Source organism: Anguilla anguilla, chromosome 8 (assembly GCF_013347855.1).
Source record: "Anguilla anguilla isolate fAngAng1 chromosome 8, fAngAng1.pri, whole genome shotgun sequence".
NCBI classification, from domain to species: Eukaryota; Metazoa; Chordata; class Actinopteri; order Anguilliformes; family Anguillidae; genus Anguilla; species Anguilla anguilla.
In genome coordinates this window covers 20,234,916-20,252,159 of record NC_049208.1, presented here as the reverse complement: position 1 = coordinate 20,252,159, position 17,244 = coordinate 20,234,916, and the positions used below count along the sequence as shown (strand labels likewise).

The 17,244-nt window shown below is 40.9% G+C and overlaps 1 protein-coding gene and 1 long non-coding RNA gene across 5 annotated transcripts in view; one reads left to right on the top strand and one right to left on the bottom strand.

The window, feature by feature from the left end:
* Positions 1-2,810, bottom strand: LOC118233282. The gene is made up of 3 exons (XR_004766506.1): positions 2,699-2,810; positions 1,616-1,712; positions 1-1,511 (listed from the first exon to the last, which is right to left on the bottom strand). It is a non-coding gene; the product is annotated as an uncharacterized LOC118233282 (long non-coding RNA).
* A 3,899-nt stretch (positions 2,811-6,709) lies between these two features.
* The window catches only part of cables1 (Cdk5 and Abl enzyme substrate 1), a 47,885-nt gene continuing 37,350 nt past the window's right edge, over positions 6,710-17,244 (top strand). For 2 of the 4 annotated variants that reach the window (XM_035428810.1, XM_035428808.1), the window contains exon 1: positions 6,710-7,395. In XM_035428810.1, coding sequence (XP_035284701.1) covers positions 6,824-7,395 — 572 coding nt within the window. In that variant the 5' untranslated portion in view covers positions 6,710-6,823. Of the gene's footprint in view, positions 7,396-16,209; positions 16,234-17,244 lie in introns of those variants that run through there. The other 2 variants (XM_035428809.1, XM_035428811.1) reach the window with 2 other exon arrangements.

The window sequence follows — 17,244 nt, the reverse complement described above, 5'->3', positions numbered from 1 at the left end:
TTTGCCAATTATGTTCTTTAATGCAGAAGTGAATGTTTCCATACATTCAATAAAGGTGCATAAAATACATTAACATTTGAACAGAAGTGTCCTTCTACTGGTGAATATTTATTTATTGAAGAACTTGGAGCTACATTCAGTTGACAGTTTAAGATTTTCATCTTAATTTCAAGAAATAGGTTATATATACTAGTGATATTTGTTTGATAAATTAATTGTACCATGTATAAGTAATGAAAGATAATATTTAAAACTTTGCAAAGAAACATCCATCCATCCATTATCTATATCCGCTTATCATGGGCAGGGTGGCAGGGGTGCTGGAGCCTATTCCAGCGTGCATTGGGCGAGAGGCAGGAATACACCGTGGACAGGCCACCAATCTATCGCAGACAAAATAACATTTGGTTGAAAAAAGTCTTGACTGTCTCATTTCATGGATGATGTCCTCTTTTAAAGGGGCAGTTCACCCAAAAATGAAATTAAGGCATGTTTCCACTTACCAGTTTCTGTCCATACAGATAGTTTCACGGAAATGTAATTAGTTTTCTAGATATTCACATTAAAGATCGCTCCAGAGTTGTTCACCCTCCTTGATCTTAAAATAAAGTTGCAATCAGTGATAAAGGGGGCCATTCCGAAAACATCAGTAAACAAAAATAATGCATTTACAAAGATGTTTACACCTGATTAACAAGTTTTTCCATTAAGAGTTTAATGTTTTCATTCTACAGTTTAAAAACATGCAACAAGGCTAGCTGGACTCAAACCCTGAACCCTGGGATTGAAAGTCAGATGCTGAACTTTGTTCACGATTGAGCAATATGGTTTACAACAGCAAACCACAGGTAATCAGCATTGAATAAACCTCTAAGCATTAACAGGAAAATCACTTTGAGGCCCAACAATGCAAAGGTGCTAAAAAATGTTCCTGTTCTTAAACATAAGGCTTAATTATTTTATGCCACCTTTGAAAATATTTATAAGAGCTTTAGAAATATGTGTTTTTTGTGAGCTTTTGAGGGAACTCAAACCCAAAACTTAAGTACTTACAGATTAATTACATGGCAACATTTGTCCAGGAGTAGTATATTTAGTAACAGCAGCCTTCAGGGCTTTGCTACCTAATAACCTCAATGAGTACAATATAGTGATTATGTTTGCCCCCTAATAATCCAACCATAAGCAATAAGAACCCAAAAGCTTGACAGCTCTGGTCCATAAAAATCTTTGAATCACATAAATGTATCTGGGTTATACAAAGCACATTTTAGAATGGAAATTGTGCTTGCATTATTGATGAATTAGGATTCTGGAAATAAAACACGTCAAAATATCATCACCATCTTTAACTAGATTTCCTTGTGCCTATTGTTTTCTCTTTCTACATGGCCCAGCCTTTGGTGTGTTGGTTTGGCAATGTGGTGAAGTTGCTTGCCTTGTAGAGCAGGAGACCCCGATTTAGGTTCCTGTCCAGCAAACAAGCTCCTTGCCTTACTTTCTAGATGCTGCTGGAAAAAGCAGGGGGTCTGTTAACACATTTTGTTATTGCAAAAGGTCACATGTTCTCTGTTGTATGAACACACTCAATCATACCCACAGCTGAATTACTTACCCCTCCTCCTCCAGCGCACAAAGCTTTCCTCTTTCTCCAATTCAAATTGCTTTGAGATTCATGAAAGGTGCAATATAAATGCAATGATAGGATAATTCTGTGTAAAAGCAAAGGGTTTAAAAGACTCTTATTGGGTGTCTGCAATATGGACTTGTTGGGTGGATGCTTATCTCCTTTTGTAGGAACATTCTGTTTGAAGAAACAAATTGCTATCAAGAAAGACCAGATGTCTTCCTCCTAACATTGTAAAATTACCTCTATAATCAATTTCAATCTTTTGAGCAATACGTGAGCAGTATCTCAAGATATGCAGTATCTCAAGATGGATCTGTGGTTTTTATTTATTTACTTGTTTGTTTGTTTGTTTGTTTTACCAAACCACGTGTGACTTGGCTGTTTGCATGCGCTCAGACACTTCAGAGATATCCCAGATTGACTTTATGGCCCACAGGCTATAAATAGTACTACTGCATGAGACTGCCTCACAATTCATAACTGTCATGAACCCACAGGACTTTGGGAGTTTGGAGCTGGCTGATTAAGTGCCCATCAGACCCAGTGCTATGTAGTACAATCTGCAAAATGGGCAGAGAATTCACAGAGTAAATAAACTGCAGTCCATGTTTCATATGAATATTGTCAACAAACCATTCCTGTGCCTCATTACAATAGAATGCTATGAAAACGAAAAGCAAGCTTCTTTCTAAGTTTAGGCATTTTTAATGAAAGAGGAATGATAAAAATGTGTGCTTAAGTGCAGATCATTTGCATAAAGACTAAAAGCCTGTTTTGCAAACTTTCTGAACATTTTTCCTCTTTGATTGTTTATAAGTTGTATTTTTGCTTGAGTATTGACATGTGTAATTATCTCCAGTGACAAGGCATGAATGCAGAGCACTCCCTCTCTCAATTTTATGACTTATGCTTTAATTTGCAAGGGAAGTGGTTCACTGTGCGTAATGTCTTTAAACTATAAGTATTTCTGCATTGCATTGGATGCTTAACTACAGTGCTCTTTTTCCTCTTTCAATGTGTATCTATAGCTAACAGCTGAGATACATTAAACTGTAGAGAAAGACTCACCAATGGGGGAAAAAATATTGATATGCTTGGAGACAAGATGACCTATCAGACAAACATCCAGAACAAATGAAAATGGCTGTTTTTTAAGCATAATTTGCATTACATTATGAGTATTTAGCAGATGCTCTTATCCAGGGCAACTTTTTACATAGCATTTACACTGTATCCATTTGTACAGCTGGATATATACTGAAGCAATGCAGGTTAAATACCTTCCTCAAGGGTACAATGACAACGTCCTACATGAGAATCAAACCTGCAACATTTAGTTCCTTATCCATTATCCAACACTGCCGCCCATAAATGTATCTCTGCAGTAGGTTCAGGTTATGAACAACTGGAGATAGTATTTTAAAATATGCAGTTTTATTTCTTTCTTCAGATGGATCTGACATCTATGAATGTATGATACAGCTGATTTAATGTCAAAACAATTAACCTATCCTATCCATGACGGAAATGTAATATTCTGAAATATATTGTAAATATGTGGACTTTTTTGAAAATATGATAAATTATTTTGTAGCAGTGTATTGTTTTATCTGAAAGCAGAAATTGATTTTTTCATATGTTTACATATATTTTCTGTATATTCCATATCTGTTCATTCTAAAAGAGATAGGCCTTTAAGAAGCAGTACCATCTGCACATTTTGACAAACACTTGATGTTCCCAGGTGTCGGTGATACAGCAGATGACACACATGGTTCCGTCAGGCTTGTTTTTATGTATAAAATATATCATAATAGTTGTCAGCCTGATTGCCACTGAACATGTGTCTGTATTGTGTGTGGCTGTTGTGTCTTTGTTTGAGGTCCAGTAGGTGTGGTACTGCTACACTTCCCCCTCTGGAGCTAAGGCTTTCTCATTGCCAAATAGCATAAACAATGCAGAAGTAACTAGAGCATAGCGTGTTTAGATACTGCTAAAAGAAGCTTTAAAATATATTTAACACAGAGGGCGGTTTCTTTCTATCCTAGCATACTTGTGGTCTCTCAGAATTAAAAAGGTCAAAAAGTCTCAGACTGTTGTCACAAGGGGAAAACAAGACACCCACAAAAATGGGTCATCTTTTCTGGCCACTGCCAATACTCCATGCTACATGCTACAGCTGTATCTGAGGTTTTGGCAGATAAGTACTAAATCCTATAATCAACCCAAAGTAAGACATTAATTTAAGAATAACCATTGGCTTTTCAGCTATTTATAGATGTAGACTATCCACCCTCTGTTGGCTGGGTATTTTTTTCAGCGGGTTCAAAGTTCAAATAATGTGCACTTTACACTACCATACATATGGCTGTAGCCATAGCACTTGTGCTTCTCTACTGCTCCCTTTATTTAAAAAAAGTTCCATGTCCAACAAATATCTATGACACCCTTTTGTGAAATCCACATTTTTAAGTACACAACTCAGGTCAATTTTAGTGATGGGAAGTGTAGAGGTATAAGCACTCACCTACCAACGCAGAGACCCGGGTTCAATCCCCGGCAGTGATACTTCCGGCTTGGTCAGACGTTCCTACGAACACAATTGGCAGTGTTTGCAGGTGGGAAGCCGGTGAGGGTATGAGTCTTGATTGTTGCATTAGCGACTCCTACTGGTTGGTCGGGGCGCCTGTTCAGCAGGGAGGGGACCTGGGGAGATAGTGTGAACCTCTGCACGTGTTACACTCTCCCAGTGAAACTCCTCACTGTCAGGTGAAAAGAAGTGGCTGGTGACTCCACGTGTATCGGAGGAGGCATGTGGTAATCTACACCCTCCCCAGACCAACAGAGGATAGCGCATCGACTAGGACCGTGATTCACACAGGGAATTGGTATAACGACTAAAATTGGGGCGAAAAATGACAACAACAACAAAAAATTAGTGGTGGGAAAGAAAGGCTTCATTGACCACCAAGTGAGTGAACTTGGTATATGTTATCAGTGCTGATTTTACTGTCAGTGTTGTTGTGTTGAGAAGTCATTTGATTGATTCATACTGTAAGCATCAGTGAACTGACAGCACATAGTAGCCTGAACATCCAGTATAGAGGAAGCCTTCCTGTCTTATCACTAATAATTGTAGCTTTGATTTTAAGTGTTTAGATGTTTAGAGGAGGAAGGGACTGTGCAATTTGGCCCTACTGAACTGATGAAGAATTGCAACATTGGGATACACCCCTAAATTACAACTGGCATTCCAAATAAGACTGAAAACTAGCGATGGGGAAATCATATCATATTGTAACAGTTGGAACATACTGCACTTTTCTTTGCTCCCTTAGGTAATGTGTCTTTAAAACCCTGTGTACTCTTTTAACAGTGAGAGAGGAACATTTCTTCAACACAGTGCAAGTGTGTCCTTCCCACACACATCTAAACAGAAGCTACTGCTAAGCATACTTTACTACTATAACACCTGAACATTTGTAACAGCTGTGACAACATTTATTCTGCAATAACTGAATCTGGCTGTGCTGCCTAGGATTCTGGGAAAGTGGGCAACACTACAATATTATGGCTCAAATGTTTTCTATTTTATTGGTAAATCCCAAGGTATTAATAACTCAATAAACATACAGTAACATGGCTTGATACTGACAGGACTTCCATCACACAACTCATTAAAATATGATTCACCTCATATATGATTCACCTCATTATGTTTATTTGCATGCATTCACTGCTCAGTATAATTGCTACACTGGTAATTATATGCCAATCTATAATATTACCGGACCAGGCCAGGATTATAAGCAAATAATCTATGATATTGAACTATAACTATGCAAAATATTTAATGATAATAGCTAAACAATAATAATAATAATAATAATAATAATAATAATAATAAATAAATAAATAAATAAATAATAAAAAACGGCTGCATTATCTACGTGGGTTTTATGTAGGCTACCTACCTACCTAACTTTTGTGTAATTGTTAATTTGTTATGTCAAACGCTATGCATTAATTGGTGAAAAAATATGTTTTGTACATTGAGAGAGGTTGCAGAAAGAAAGAAAAAAGATATAGGCTGAGGAACGGCCATTGTTGGAACGTTGTCTTTTAATACCCAGGGCATCAATCATTTTAACCTCTTGCCAGATTTGAGTGCACAGGCTCCAAGTGAAAACTATACACATATTACACAGTTTGCATGTCTTGACACAGACTTATAACAAACGATCGATTATCCCTCCCCCCCCCCCCAAAAAAAAAAAAAAACTAAACTAAAAAAATATATACTATCCGTCTTGCGTGCTCACGGCAGGGAAACTGTTGCAGTAACAGTAAAAATGGCAGCACAGTTTTACTTATCATGTAATCAGCAATGAATAGCTACATTAAAATGTATTAGGCTGCATAGTCTGCAAGCTAAGCAAGGACGCACAAATAACAAGTGTTCATACAGTGAGTTCCCCCATCAACTGACCGACCTCTGGTATTGTATTTAATTAATGCAGAGCACGCTTTATTCACCATCCTCCTCCTGAAAACCTTTATGATTTACGAGTTAACGTTTAAAGAAAATAAACAGATTTTAAACAGTGTTGCGCGATCGATGGGTTACACCACCAAAATTAAGTTAGCAATACGATTACATTTTGTGTAGGCTTATATCGCATGCCGTACTTTTTTTTTTTTTTTTGGTTGTTTGTTTTTGTTAGGTTAATCTTCATACTCACACGTGCAATTCGAATTACCGAAACAAATAAGCTACGAAGACGCAATGCTGACCGGCGCTGCCGGCCACCATTTTCCGTTACTGTCAAGCTATAATAGTTTTCTTGGGTTATATTGATTTGTTTATGTATTATGCGACTTAAACGCTGCTATCGCTTACGTCCCACCCACTTCATGAAGCTTGTGTACAGCGATTGCCATGTGGCGTAGATGGGCGGTAGGCCACAAGTACAGAACGTCCCCCATGTTTTAAAGTCTCCCATTGGTTAGAAAAATATGTGTTTTTATTACAACGTTTCAGTACTGCACACACGTGATCTCCCCACGGACGCACACTCTTCGAAGAGCGCTCCATAGTGTTTGCAATCTGGTAGTGCACATATAAATACGCTTCAGTCCCATTGAAAAACAAACGGCACTCGCCCCTGTGTATCACTTTCAATATCACGGACCATGGCGGCTGCTACCAGCAGCAATACTACCGCAGCCAGTCTACCAATAAAGCATTCCAGCATCGAACATGCACGAAAACGCATAGATCCACGGAGAAGACAGGCGGCCCTTTCTTTCCTCAGCAATATTTCTTTGGACGGACGACCAGTGCAAGATGACGGCGACAATCAGGGCGACGAAGACGGTTCTGTTGAGGCAAGGACTAGACAGAGCCTGGTTTCTGCAGAGCGGGCAATGTACCCGGCTAGTGCTGCAGCGACGGCGGCCCAGGCATTCGCTGCTGCAAACCAGGCTCTCATGTTGAACGCTCGTGGGAGCTTCGGGATAAGTCCGCTCGCAGCCCCTATTTGTGCGAATCCGGAAGGCGATGCATTCGCCTGTGGGGTACACGCGGCTGGCCAGGCTGTTTTTAGTTCTCCGTTCTCCGCAGTGCCAGTAGCGACAAGGGGAAGGCTGCAGACGTACACTCAGGGAATTTTACCCGTCACATTCACCAGGCAAGCATCTCAGAACTACTGCTGCCTGGAAAGTGGGCAGATCGGCAACGCTGCCTTGGAACTGCAAAGGTCCAGGTAACTTTCGTCAGTTCTGTGCTAACATAATAGGCCTATACGAGCAGGCTAATATTAAGTATTACTGTTTCTCAATTACTTATCCACTCCAATGCGTATCGTAGCATGCTGGCCACCAATGTGCGGTTGTCTCCAGTGAACCACTTAGGCTACTCCAGTTAACCCATTAAGAAGCGAGTTTGCTAGTTTTTAACTAGCGAGAGCGCGACTCCATTCATAAACAGTACGGTTGCATGCTCCTGCAACGTTTCATCTGTAACCCCCATGAGCACAATATTTGAGCTTAAACTGTATTCCAAGAATGCGTGTTCTCTTACGCAAAATATTTAATTGAACGCAAACATCAGAACTAAGTATTTTTCAATGTACTTTAGATATGACTACCGATTTTGTTTGTGATGCATTGTGCCGTATGGTAAACACGGGGTTTACAAACTGTTTTGGGGCAATGCCTTAATTTTCAAACTTAAGTTTTGATTGTAATGTCATTTAAATTTCAATTTCATATGACGATAATTGGCTTAGTGAAAACCATAGAGTGATTTCCCTACCTCATTACAAACAAGTCGTCATGACCACACCAGAGGTCGGTCGTGGGTTGTTCTCGGAACAATTATGGTTGTGGTGTAGGCTATGCGAACTGCCAGACTCACAGATTGAGTGAATGCTCGTGTCCCTTCGAATTACAGACAATGCTGCTCCCTGCATGAATGTAGGCCTACTACACATTAACCATTCTGCAACACATTTGGCAGCGAACGTGTTCCACTGGGCACTAGAAATAATGTCGTCAGCGTGTTTATATGAAGGATATCTGAGTTAAGAAAATTATGTTATGTAAAATATGTTATATGCAAGAAAACATAACATAGGTTATTTCTGCTTGCTTGATGCCAACTAGTAATTCCCTTCCTGCCTGTACCACTGCCATCACCCGGACTTCATTGAATTTTGTGTAACAAAGTACGAGTTTGTGTCACGCTTTTGAATTAGGCTACATTTTTCTGTTCTGTAATATGATGGGTTTTGCACTTTAAGAGCTTTCATTTAACCACTTTCACTCTGCATTTTTTATTTTTTATTGATATTATTTTAAGGTTAGTACTGAAAGTGGGAAGTATAGTTATTTTTTTAAAGTCTAGCCTATACTGTATACCAGGGTAAGAAACCAGTGACCACTTTGTTAGACTATTGGTTGTGTACAAGTTTAACAAGGATAATAAAGTAAGTAGACTAATGTTCTGAATAAAGTCAAACAAGGTAGGAAGAAAGTCGATTTAATGTATGTCACTCATTAAATGTGTGAACTTCTAATTAATTTCTCAATTATTCTGTCCCTGGCCTACAGTTTATATTAGAGAAAAGAGGTCAGTGCATGTGGAGAAATTCATGCTTGCAAGGAATTGTTACAGGTTTTGCATGGGCAAAAGAGCCTACTTCCAAACTGCAAATGTATACAGTATTGTGGACATTAACAAGAAACCTATAAGGCGAAGAGTATCATTGACTTACTCTGCTGTATTTGCATGTAGAGAACTGATTAGCAATTCACCAGTATATGGAGACCAGCCTTTTCTCAAATGGGTTCTTATTCCTGCAATTCGGAAGTACTCTATGACCTTTCCCTGCCACAGTAATATAGATTCAGAGCTCTTAGTGAGGCTTCATAAGCCGCATTTGCCACAGCCTGGGTGATTTTCCAGAACAAACATCAGTCCACCAGTCATAGGCCATCTACTGGTGCATGTATCTTTGGCACTGAAGTGAATTGTGAATTCACCACTTGGTTTGCAAGGTGGAGTTTTGTAGTTTAAGTAGGCTATTCCAAGTGATTCCAAGAACCGATTTTGCAGAACATTATATAAACACATATAAAACCCACTCTAGACCCAAGGAGCAATTTAGGCTATTTCAAGTCATGATTTCATAGAAAATGGTATTCTTCTGAAGTGTACTAGAATGTACATGCTGTAATGCAGGTCAATGTGAGTGGGTAACCCTGAAGGAGGATGTCACTTGTAAACCTCTTAATGAATGAATGAAGAGTTTGGAAAAAATGCCTGTCAGAATCCTAGTTATGCCCACGGCCGGCGGTGGCTATGGGCAGGGGTGGGCTTAGCCCACCCAAACGTGCGTCTTGCTCACCCAATAAAAAGTTAAGAAAAAAAAAAAATTTAATTCATTTTTTTTGTTAAGCCAATGGAAAAATAGCACAGAAAATACCAGTACCATTTCTAACTTCTGATTGGGTGGGCAGCCTACGGGTTGAAACAGCTAGTTTATCTGATGCAGTGTACTGCCGCTTGATTTAGGCTAAGTAGCGGTATTAATGTGACGAGGAGCACTTTGTCATTTGAATGCATAACATGCAATTCCTCGCACCCACACCTGCCAGCAGACCCCCCTCCCCACCCCCTCGTCAACAGCATCCAACAGCACCCCCCCCCCCCCCCGCCCCGCCCCCCAGTCGACCGCACTGGGTGACACCAACCCTAGTGACGCCACTGTGCCCAAGTTGGCCACGTATTATTTCTACCAGCCCACCCTAATATAGCAGGCTAAAACCGGCCCTGGTTATGCCTCAAATCAGATTAATCAATGCACAATCAATTCAGTATCATCTAGTCTGGTCAAAAAAACCAATGTCTGTAGTCTGTAACATGCTTTTGACGTGGTGACTGACCGTGTGGTGCTAAATCCCCTTTAACTTTCCAGTTATTCACATCTGCCCCAAAGAAAAGTTCCAGAGCAGAGCTCCAGAGCAAACTTTGAACAAAACCTTTGCATTCAGCTTCTGTCAGAGATACGTTTGGCAGAATAGAGGACTTTTGACCCAGAGTATTGTGTTCTTTGCGTGATACAGGTAATTTGTTCATGACTACAGATGAAAGAGAAGGGTGGGCGATTGGAGGTGGGTGAATGACTGACCAGGCAACGTAACCTTTTGTTTAAAGACAAGCTTAATGCTCTGGAATACTCAGCTGACACGCTTTTGCGAGTGTTGCCTGTTAGGTAGCTTCCATATGTTCAATGTGAAAGTCTAGAGGCTTCTGTATGGAGTACCTCAGTCTGTCACTGTATTATATGGGATAACATGTCATTTTGAACATTAAGTATTTTTCAATGGAAAGATCATTTCTGTACATTTTCATTTTCTTTTTTGTCCACGGTTGTACTCTTATGTTCTGGCGGTGGTGATAGCTGCAGTCCTGCTGTCCCTCCTAATACCAAATATTAATGGGGAAGGTTGGCTAAGCTCACCTGGGTCTGATTACAGGCTCTGGTTACCCAGTTCCTGAAGGACAGCATTTATAAGCTCATCAGTTACAGAAAGGCTTGAACACATGGTCACTTGGGCCTGTAAATCCACGTAATCGGCCCAGTTACATGACTAAGTGAATGGGCCGGGGGGGGGGGGGGGGGGGGGGGGACAGAAACAGTGTCTCTCCAGGTCTCTCTTTATTTTTTTACAGCTAGCCAAGCTGAGATTGGTTTTTGAATGATAACTGATTTCTTTCTTGGTGAGAACTGCAAATTTTTTTAAATTCAGTTTAATGTCCAATATTACGCAACAGTTATAATAATGTGGGTGTGCAGGGCTTAAGAAAAAGCCCAACACAAATGACTATGCAATAAGACTTCTCTGTGGGAGGTAGAAAATACGAAAGTTATTAAATTAAGGTCAGCATAGCTGTGGTCATGGAAGCAGCTTTCATTTGAAAGCTTACTGTATACACTTCATTTGAATGGACTGTAAATAGAATTTTTAGCACAACCTCAACGTGGCTTTGGTTGAACAGCACTTTCTACATGTTCTGGTGTAGGAAAAAGAGTGATAGGGAAACGGGGCAATCAGTCGGCGCTTTCCCACAGGCATCTGGTGTGTATTGTTGTCTAGCAAGCTTCATGTGCAGAGAACAATAGTTGAAACCCTGCTGACGTCAAATTTCAAACATGTTGCTAAGTGCCTGCCAAGCTGTGAATGTGGGCAAGTTCATAAGTTGAATTATGTTGATTTGCGGCTGATGAGGCCACATGGTAAATATGTGCTTTTAAAACACTCTGCAGATTTGAAATTTGAAGTGAAATTTAAAAAAAACTGATTGCCGAAAAGCCAACTCTGTTTGGGCATGGCACTTCAGTATAATGGCTCCAGTTTAATTAATTGGCTTTAGGTGTGTCAGTGCACATAAAATGCATAAAATGCAAGCAATGTTTATCTGTTCACCTCCAAAACCTTTGTGATAGCTCTCCAGAGCAAGATTGGTTAGTGTTCAGCTATTAGAAATGCATTCCTGAAGTGTGCAGGTTCAGTGACCAAACAGGTTACGTGGTAAAGCCGATGGGTTGGAGGAAGAGGAACCCACTGCAGACGGAAGATCACAAGCAAACCAACATCTTTGTTACAAAGGAAGTGGCACAGAATCACTATAATTAAAACTTGTGACATGCTGTAGATCGAAGTATAACCACATTCCACATATACAGGCAAAGAGCTGCTTTTGTGAGTCACTGGTAAAATACCATTTGCAAGTTAATTGCAAGATATCATTCAGCAGACAGATCAGAAGGGATTAAAAAAAATTTGTTCTCTGACATGCTGGTGGCCCTTTTTATTTCCCACCCCAGTTTCGCAAAATAATTTGTAATTTTTTATTTGCTTCTGTAACGCACGTGAAGAATAGACCATGGAAAATGCAGTATTTATGCAGTTCAAAGCCTTTTGAGTAGGACCAGGTTACATCTTTAGGCATTGGGCCCATAGATTAGACCTAGGTTATATCTCCCCTGATGGCTAAGATAGACGTTGTTTCCTTACACGATGACCTCCTGGGTCCCGTCTCTTCCTCCTTCTGGATGAGTGCAACACGCCTGTCTAGTCCCAGCGCAACCTGTTAGCTGCCTGGAGTATGTGGGGAGGGATGGGCGTGGAGCACGTGCCTCAGCTATGTAACAAAATGTTTTTGTACACCACTTGAGCACATGAGCACGCCTAATAGTCTGGGAAGAGTTTTTTGGAAGCATCTGGAATGAGGTCAGGCCACTGAACTGGCAACACTACGGTGTTGGCTCTTATCATTGCGGCAGCAAGTATTGAGGGAATTGTAGACAGACCAGCGTTATCTGATCAGACCAATGAGCAAAATTGTGAATAATTTCAATTCAACCTGCAGTATTGAACTACCATCCCAGTACAATTAAGCACACACAAACATTTATTGTTTACAGTGGTGCATGGCTCATTAGTGTTTCAATGGCTGATTATTCATTGGGCTACTACAAGAATGTTGCTGTCTCTTCACTTTGATGAGTGCCCATATTTATTAGAACTGGAATGCACAGACAAACAGAACTAACTCTGTTAATCTAAATAAATAAATTTCTGTTTTGTTAGCATTGGTTTAATAATGAGTAGTATTTGAAAAAATAAACAATATTATCATACATGTCTACTTATGAAAGGGGCTGTACGTATGTATGTGTGTATATATATACATATATGTGTGTGTGTGTGTGTGTGTATATACATAGGCATAAGTTCAGTATGTAAGTCAAGAAACTGTTAGGTTTCTGAAAGGATGGGCATAATTGGGACACATTCGACACCAGTGGTCTATTGCGCATAAAGATGTGCTGTTTTTTTGCGGCTGTCGGCAGATGTTATTTGAGGTGAACGGAGGCCCCTCTTGTATCTGTAAGTGGTGCGTGAGCTGTAAGCTGTGAGGTTGCCATGCCCCTCGTGGGGCTGTGTTTGAATCGATGGCACACCAGCAGAGCACAAGGCAGGATGTTCGAGCGCTAGCATGTGATTCTTCAGGATTCATTAGCCTGGCCTCTGAATGACATCAAATCCCTCTGAGAGCATGCAGCTGATCAAGTCCAAGAATGCTGTGATAAGGGATCTGCTTTCCCATTGCAGAGAACCAAGCTAAAAATGCAAGCAGCTAACTTAAATCTGACTATTTATTTGCTTGGCAGATGCCATCTTCCAGTATTCCTCTGTGGGATTTAAACCCACGACATGCCGTCACAAGCCTGGTATTCAAACCACTAAGCCTGAAGGCTGCCGTTCAGTTGATCTAAAAATATTTTTCCAGGCTTGTTCAAGATTTTCATAGTAAATTGTGGATATCGCTGATATTATTTCTCAAAAACAATAAATAAATAAATGAATATGCTGATTCAAATGCATCACGCAGTTCCTGCTGGTTTTTAAACTGTACACTGATGTCATTGTCATGCTTTGTGAGATGATGCAATATCCTGCTAGATGTAGCCTATTCATGTGAAAAAGGGTAGACTGGCCATAAAGGGATGCACATGGTCAGTAACAATGCTCAGGTATGCTGTGGCATTCAATGATTCAGATTTTGCGTTAAGGGACAATAATATGTGCCATGAAAACATTCCTCACTATTACACCACCAGCAGCAGCCTGCACCATTGGCACAAGGCATGGATGGATTCATGCTGTTAATGCCAAATTCTGACCCTACTATCTGTGCTTCTCTGCAGAAATTTGTCAGAACAGGCAACATTATTCCATTCTTTAATAGCCCAGTTTTTGTGACCATGTGCCCACTCTAGCCTCACTTCCCTGTTCTTAGCTGATAGGAGTGGAACCTAGTGTTATCTTCTTCTGCAGTAGCCCATCTGCTTCAAGGATTGAGGTGGTTTGTGTGTTCCGAGATGCCCTCCTGCACACAACTGTTGTAAACAGCTGTTATTTTAGCATTTTTGGCCATTCTGTTACCTTGAACGAGTCTGCCTAATCTCCTCTGACCTCTCTCATTAATAAGGTGTTTCTGCCTGCAGAACTGCTGCTCACTGGGTGATTTTTATTTATCGCACCATTCTCTGTAAAGTTTAGAGACTGCAGTGCATGAACCCCAGGAGGACAGCTGTTTTTGAGATGCTGGAACTACCATGTCTGGCTCCAGCAATAATCATGGTCAAAGTCACTTAGTTCATATATCTTGCCCATTCTAACGTTTAGCCGAACAACAGCTAAACCTCTTCACCATATCTGCATGCCTTATATATACACTACATGGCCAAAAGATATGTGGACACCCATTCTAATTAGTTGGTCTGGCTACTTCAGTTGCACACTTTGCTTACAGGTGCATAAAATCAAGCATACAGCTATGCAATCTTCATAGACAAACATTGGCAGTGGAATGGATCGTACTGAAGAGCTCAGCGACTTTCAACATGGCACTGTCATAGAATGCCACCTTTCCAACAAGTCAGTTTGTCAAATTTCTGCCCTGCTAGAACTGCCCGGTAAAATGTACGTGCTGTTATTGTGAAGTGGCAACTTCTTGGAGTAACAACTGCTCAGCCGCGCAATGGTAGGCCACAAAAGCTCACAACAGGACTGCCAAGTGCTGCAGCGCGTAGCGCATAACAATCATCTGTCATCGGTTGCAGCACTCACTACCAAATTCCAGGCTGCATCTGGAAGCAACGCCACCACAAGTACTGTTCATTGGGAGCTTCATAAAATTTCCATGACCGAGCAGCCGCACACAAGCCAAAGATCACCATGTGCAATGCGAAACGTCGGCTGGAGTGGTGTAAGGCAGTGGGAACACGTTTTCTGGAGTTATGAATCCCAGTTCGCTATCTGGCGGTCTGACGGACGAATCTGGGTTTGGCGAATGCCAGGAATTACCTGAATACAGGCGCCAACTGTGAAGTTTAGTGGAGGAGTAATAATGGTCTGGGGCTGTTTTTTTTATAATTTGGGCTTGGTGAAGGGAAATCTTAACGCTACAGCATATAATGACATTCTACAGAATTGTGTGCTTCCAACTTTGTAGCAACAGTTTGGGGAAGGCAATTTCCTGTTTCAGGAAAACTTGAAGAACTTGACTGGCCTACACAGAGCCCTGACCTTAACCCCACTGAACATGATTCACTGTTTGGATGAGCAGGCTATTAGTGTTAGTGAGCAGGTGTACCTACTAAAGTGGCTGCTTAGTGTATGCAAACGGTGAGCTATACATCAGGTTTATTTTGATATACTGCTGCAGGAAGATGAGCCTGTATGAAATGAGATCTATGGGCTTGTATCTCAAGGTTGCTTACACATGTTACATAGGAAAAGATGCATCATAGTCACACCATAAATCAACACTATAGTACAAAGAATGTGTAGATTCAGCTGTGTGTCTTTGTTGGTGACCTTGAGCTGTAGATGTCTGTACAGCTCATATCTCCTTATCCACACTGCTATTTCTACCTGTGCTTTGGAGCCAATGGGGTTCTCACTGGACAGTACCTTTTTCATTTTGTGTTAATTAGTTACATTGAGTCCATAAAGACTGCTCTTTTGTCATGTGTATCACTTTGCTTATTTCCATAGATTCTTATAGTTTGAAGGTATTGTTTTGTCCATTCATTTGTCTAATGTAAATGAGTGGGTGACACAGTTTTGTTGTCTTCCTCTCCTGCTTTTTGAGATTCATCATCCTTATCCTGCTGAGACAGGATGAGGTTTCACCCACTTGACACCTGAGCACTGTTTGGTGCAAACATTAGGGGTAGACTACGGCGTGTGTAGGAGTGTGCAAGTTTGCCCTCCTCACCCAAGCTCCGGTCGAGCTGAGGAGCGTGTTATTGCTGGCCCTGGGTTGCTGGCAGGTCCCGAGTCAGCAGATTCACTGTTGACTCAGGCTCCGCTGCACGTTATGAAAGCAAACACAAACAGCGAAGAGATGACTCTGCTGCGGGATGGCGGAAGCTGGCGAGCGAGGCCACGGGCCCATCAGAGTGCCCAGCCAGCCAAGCAAAGAGGGGATCTGTGATCAGCGGTGGGAAGCAGGCGGGACGGTAGGCGTCTCCTTTGTGAGATTTTCCAGAGCCACAAACTCTGAGACCTTCCGATAATTTGACATGTTTTAATTTGGCTATTGAGTTGCCCCTCTGTAGGGCAGCCTTGTGATTGGTGCACAGTCACTGTTACTATAGCCATGAGGGTTTATTTCTCATATATGCACTTTGGGGTGCATTAGCATTCTACCTCTGGTACATTTTCTGTTTCGGTGCTTATTCATTTTCTTTCCGCCTGCCGTATGTGTGACACAGTCGGTGGGGTGGCCGACTCTCTAGCTGGATGGAGGTTTGATCCCCATCATGGAGCCTTCTGAGCTATGATCCCTTCTCTATCTGTTGCCCTGTCTGCCATTTTCCCTGTGTGAACAGAGCAGAAAATAAGAGGGAATAGGGTAGCCTCTCACTGTTATAAAAAAAAAAAAGAAAAAAAGAAAAATGAAATGTTTCCTCTGCCAGAAGACTCCACACTGAAAAATACTGGAATTGGTCATAAGATAAATATGCAGTTGGCGGAAACTATTGTCAATATCAGTACTTTAATAAATTATGTTTGTTTGTCAGTGCTATACAATGTGACTTGAAGATCTGGCTTCAGTGCTGGCATGTGGTTTTCGATTTCTGTTTTCTGATTCCTGGAGGCATATACTGGGCTGACACTTAGCATGCTGTCAGAGGGATGTGTTGATAGCTGTTTACTTGTTCGGGTTGACTTGTTTAATTTGAATTGGCAACATGCTGCCTCTTTTCAGACAGTAACAATCTCCCCTTAATGTGAAAAGCATTCCCAGCTCTCGAGGCTCACAGTCGTTTGAACTTCAGAAGCCTGTTGTTTGGCTTCTTAGAGTGTGGAAGTGCACTTGTAAGTAGTTTGTGTGTAGAGTTTGTCAAATGAGCATGGCTTATCAACTCATGTGACTAATTATAACATCCCTATTTAAAAATGTCCAGTAATGAGAATTTGTATTTCCATTATTGTTTGCATTATAGGAGTATTCATTGTGGCATTAC